Raw genomic sequence first — 5,333 nt, forward strand, 5'->3', positions numbered from 1 at the left:
AAAAGATCATGGGTCAAACCATGTAAAATTATGACTAGCTTTAAAATTGAAATTTTAGAACAGTGTACGTGTCGTCCTTTATTTAACGTAATATCCTCAGGCACTGAGGCTGTCCTTTGTCATCAGAGTCATCTGTGTTTCATAATCTGGTGATTTCTTTAGTGAAACTAGTCTAGCTCCCTTTCCAAAGCAGTTGGTTTCTTCTGCTCCTTCCTTCTGTTCCTCTTCTAGGAACATGCTGCTTTGTTTGTGATCTGAAATAGTGCAATACCAGAATTGTTAGTGATTGTGATTACTATCTAGATATTCATATTTCTAGTCTTGTGCCACACTGCATCCTTGGTCTCCCTAGCCCTGTTGTATATAAGTCTTTATTCCCTTCACTAAGGTATCTAATCTTGCTGGAGGGGGGGCTGGGGCCCTCTTCTCACCACTGTGAAGTGGTGATGCTCCTCCTGTTCCCCAGGGAAGTGGCAGAATAGGAAGCAAAGCTGCTGTTTGCACAAGGTAAGGGAGGACGGGTGCGAAGGGATGCAAAGGGGATATGTAGGGGAAGAGGTCTCACAGGGAGGGGAGAGCCGCGGCGGGAAGAAACAGGAGAGGGGAGGGATCTCAGCTCCCACGCTCAGCCTCCCCGAGACCTCACTGACGCCACATCCAAACATCACGCCAGGGCTGGAGATGCCCTCGCTAATATCTCGCAGATTTCTGGTGGCAGGCAGAGGAATGGTCTTCTCTGGCCATGGCCGCGGCATTAACCATGTTGCTTTGTTTACTTTAGATACACTTTATACTGCTGTTCAGTCGGCAGGGGAAATTAAGGCTTCAGAAATGGTATACGACGCTACCTGATAAAGAGAAGAAAAAGATCATTCGAGAAATTGTTCAGATTATTTTGTCTCGCAATCAAAAAACAAGTAGTTTTGTTGACTGGAAAGACCTCAAGCTTGTTTACAAAAGGTGTGAGTAATTTTATGAGAACATATAATTACTGTTCGTATAAATAACACGTGCTAGAAGAGGAAAAATAAAGGCTCACTTTAAGAAAAACAGCAAACAAACCCCTAAGTGCTAGACTAAGCTAGTAGGAGCCTGCCATCGGCAATCTAACTGTGTAAAACAGCACAGAGTCCTTGGATACATCAGCAGGGTAAATTGTGGGGTGAAAAACACTTGTACAATCTGTCAAATGAGAAAAACGGGAGTAACCTATTAAGTATTAGTGGTTGAAATTCTGTTAGAAGGCTTTAGGCTTCGCTGCTCCTTCTAATTCCCCAAGGTAGCCTGCTGAGACGTGTGCTGGGCTTTATCAGGCTCTTCAGGAGGTTGCAGGAACTGTTCTGAGGCACTTTCAACATTTTGTCAAATTTTGTCTTTGAAATATTTGTGGCTCTGGAAAGTGTTAATTCCCATTTCCTTTTCGAAACAAATCACTCGTCCCCAGTTACATGATGCTTAGCATTAACCGCCTGTTAATTGTTGTAAAGTTGTAGCAAACAAAAGTAGCCTTAAAGTATAGCACACTGTACAAATGAAGCGGCATCTCACATTTAGCAAAAATTGAGTTCCATGCTGTGAAGTGATGGATGTAACCATCTGACCAGATGCTGTGACAAGTTGGGCCTCCAGTCACAGCACCAGAGAGTTGACGTAGATTGTTAGTCCCATCTTGGGTTGATTTAAACATAAAGTTTTGCTGCAAGTCAGTTATGAAGATTGTTTGGTCTAAGCAGTTTCGTGCTTTCTGGCCCTATATAAAACACTTTCAGTCATTTGATAGCCAGCAGGCTTGCTGAGATTAACTCCTTCCACCTTTATTTTTGCCTTTATTTTTATTTTTTTAGTAAAAAGCAGTAACTCATTCTACTGTTTAATTAACCCCACTTACTGTAGTGCTATTGCAGCAGGTGAGGGAGACCTTAAAGTACTACTGATTCACTGTTTGTTTTATTAAGACCAGTGTTGGAGGTATCCCACTTTGCCAAGGGTGGAGTTTGTTTTTCTAAATTAATAATTTGTTTAAATGATCTGATCTTTTTAAGTGTTCTCTGTGATACTATAAGAATGAAAGAAAATTATTATTTTAGAAACTAGAAAGACATTAACTGTCATTTGCATAACTTCTAAGAGACGAGCAGAGCACTGAGGATCCAGCTGTTCACTCTCATGTTTTTGCCTTTGTTTCCCTAGGTATGCTAGTTTGTATTTCTGTTGTGCAATAGAAGACCAGGATAATGAGCTCCTGACACTAGAGGTCGTTCATCGATATGTAGAGCTTCTGGACAGATACTTTGGAAACGTAGGTTTCACTTTCTCCCATGAACCGCATTCCTGGCTGTCTGATAAACAAACAGTTATCTGAAGCTGTTTTGCTTCGTGTTTCCATCTGCACTACTTGCCCCGTAGACGCTCTCAATCCAGAGTGAAATTCATTATTAGAATATTTTATAAAATAGTATTGAAACTATCATAAGACTGTTTTTCTATCCTTCCCCCCCACTTCCCAAATTAATCTTTATGATTTGTATGTCTATCTTGGAATAGAATTTGACGGGAAACCTTGAGGAAAATTACTTTAAAAAACCCTGGGTGACAGTACTTTAATTCTCTCTCCTGACATCTTCAGATAAACCGGTTTTGTTTGTTTCACAATATTATGTAACAATTAAGGACATATAAAGAGGAAAAAGATAAAGTGCGGGTTTTTTAAAGGAAAGGCCTGAAGAAGGTCCAAATAAGTCTTTCAGTAAGTCTTTAAAGACTACAAGAGACCCATCTTTTCTATGAATGTTTTTTAAATTGTTCCCACTACCTTAATTCATCTCTTATTTAAATCACTGTGCCATGACTCACGTTTGTACCGCCTCAAAACAAAAAAGCGGTTTGTGACTGTAAGGTCACTAGGACAGGGAATTTGTCTTGCTCTGAAACCGTGCGTGAACGTACGTAACCCATATTACAAGTGCTATATAAGACCTATTGTAAGGTTAGTAGGCTAGGAAGTCAGCTTTGTTCTCTGAAAACCAGTATGAATGTAGTGTATTATATAAAATATAATAAATGGAATATCTTCGCTGTAAGTCTAGGCTATGTATGTGAAAAGAATATGTGCAGAAGCTGCAATATTACATAATATGCAGTATCTTTCTTCACCTTGCTACCTGCCAAAAGAGTGCATATGTTGAATACATTTGATCATAACAACTTTTGGCCCAGTAGTGCTTATAATGCTGTAAAAGTGATTTAAATGTGGGGTGTCCTTTTGTTCTGGCAGGTGTGCGAGCTGGATATTATCTTTAATTTTGAAAAAGCTTATTTTATTCTTGATGAGTTTATAATTGGTGGAGAAGTACAAGAAACTTCAAAGAGGTCTGCAGTGAAAGCCATAGAAGACTCTGACATGTTGCAGGAGGTAAGGCAGAGGAAGACAAAAGGCAAACGCCTCATCTTCCTACATCTTCCTTGTTTGACAGGAGCTTAAAATACAGCTAAGCACTTCTGGTACTTAATTATCCAAATGTGTCTTATGTTCAGTTTCAATAGGTACAACACTGCAGTTAAGGTAGCAGTTACATAAGCTTTCAATTCAACCCTCTTGCATCTTGTAGAATCATCTGGAGGCTCTTTATATACTGTTGTTGCTCTCTTGCAGTTTAACTGCTAGAGTTTCTCGGATATTGTATTAAGAAATAGTTTAAGACATGTCTAAGATATTTATATATATAAGAACATAATCTAAGATTATATTTTATGTATACAAATGTTTATATAAATACAGAAAAATCTATTCTGTTTCACTAATAGATTGGAAAGAGGTGACCTACTATTAACATTTAAAATTGGAAAGAGTATGTGCTGGCAAACTCCACTTTCATTCATAAACACCTGTGTAGTTTTTCTGCAGGGCACAGATAGGTATTTTATCAGAACCCTGCAGAAATTCTCTTCTGTAACTTGTACCGTTGAGCCAGGAATGGCAAAAGCAGTTGAATGTGATGGATTTACTTCATTTTTTCCTAGGTAATGAAGGATCCATTGTAATAGTGAAGGAACAGCACGCTGGTAGAACTAGGTAGGGACACGCTATGCGAGTCGAACAGTTTTTCACAGTGGTCTGTCATTTGCATGTGAAAGTAAGCCAGCTATGTACAAAGGCCAGCTAGTTTAGCCACAACCATGGTATGTCGTGATTTGAAGATCAGATTCTAAAACGCTGTTAAAGGTTTTTAAAGCAGAATTATTTCTACATTTTAATTAATCTGATCTAATTCCGTAATTCCGTGCAAAACTACAACTGTCTTCAAAGAGGACAAGAGGGTTTGTTTGAATATTACTGTACTGCTCCATAATGCATCAGTTGTTTCTTTCTGTTTGTTTTTTTTTTTTTTTCCAGACAGTGGAAGAGTACATGAACAAGCCTGCATTTTAATGCTAAAACTACCTGGAGAGAGAACTGCTGTATGCACCTGTAAAATGCACTTCCTGAAATTGTTTCCCAATGTGCCAGATCCTCAGAGAAATACCAAAACCCAATAACTAAAGGAGTTTGTTTGTATAATGGTGAAGATGAAGGTCAGCTAATGTAGCACAGGGTTTAACAATTCTGTAGTTGCATTACTCTGCATATGAGTTTCTCAGAGTTGTTTTTACCCGCGATCTAGTTTCTCTTCTCCTTGCTGGACTAAACACTTGTTTTAGCTACGGGTTTTGTCATCATAAAATGTTACTCTGGCAGTACTTTGAAGAGGTATTTTTACTAGTTTTGGTCCACTGCTGACCATATGACTCTACTTTTGTACAAATGTCCATTATTTTGAATGTAATGATTATTCTGCTCTAATAATAATTTTTTTCTAAAAGCCAAATTGTTGTGGGCCCTGATTTCACAAGCTTGTTTTGAAAAGATTAACCCATCTAGTATAAGAAGAAATATGCTTCTCTTCAGACCAGCCCCTTTCTTTCACTGTCTTCCTTCTACTTTCTGCTCTAGTCTGCTAATAAGACTGCTTCAACTGCTACTGGAGCGCACTCCACACTTCCATTTAATCTGGAAGACTGTTCTGACTTGAGGTAGGCTTCTCCCAGGTTTAATGAATCCTGTTTGCTGCTGCATGAGGATGGCCTGTTGCTGTCTTTCTCCTCATTTTCTTATCCCCTTCCTAGATCACCTGGACCTGGACAAAGGCTACAACCTTTGGAAGTGTACAGCTTGAGAGCAGGAGATACCCTGAAGAGAAGAAATTAGTCTTTGGGATTTCAGGGCAAAGATCATCTCATGTATCTTTTGGTATCCACCAATAACCATCTTTCCCAGTAGAGTTTTCCAGTCCCAA

General features: G+C 39.0%; 1 protein-coding gene across 1 annotated transcript; it reads left to right on the forward strand.

Annotated features, from left to right (window-relative positions):
* Window positions 1-742: 742 nt before the first annotated feature.
* AP1S3 (adaptor-related protein complex 1, sigma 3 subunit) lies at window positions 743-4,864 on the forward strand. The gene is given in 4 exon segments (XM_009573742.1): window positions 743-960; window positions 2,191-2,299; window positions 3,275-3,412; window positions 4,394-4,864. Coding segments are annotated over 4 exon segments (501 nt in total). The 3' UTR covers window positions 4,430-4,864.
* Window positions 4,865-5,333: the final 469 nt, after the last annotated feature.

Source organism: Fulmarus glacialis, unplaced genomic scaffold (assembly GCF_000690835.1).
Source record: "Fulmarus glacialis isolate BGI_N327 unplaced genomic scaffold, ASM69083v1 scaffold4213, whole genome shotgun sequence".
Classification (NCBI taxonomy): domain Eukaryota; kingdom Metazoa; phylum Chordata; class Aves; order Procellariiformes; family Procellariidae; genus Fulmarus; species Fulmarus glacialis.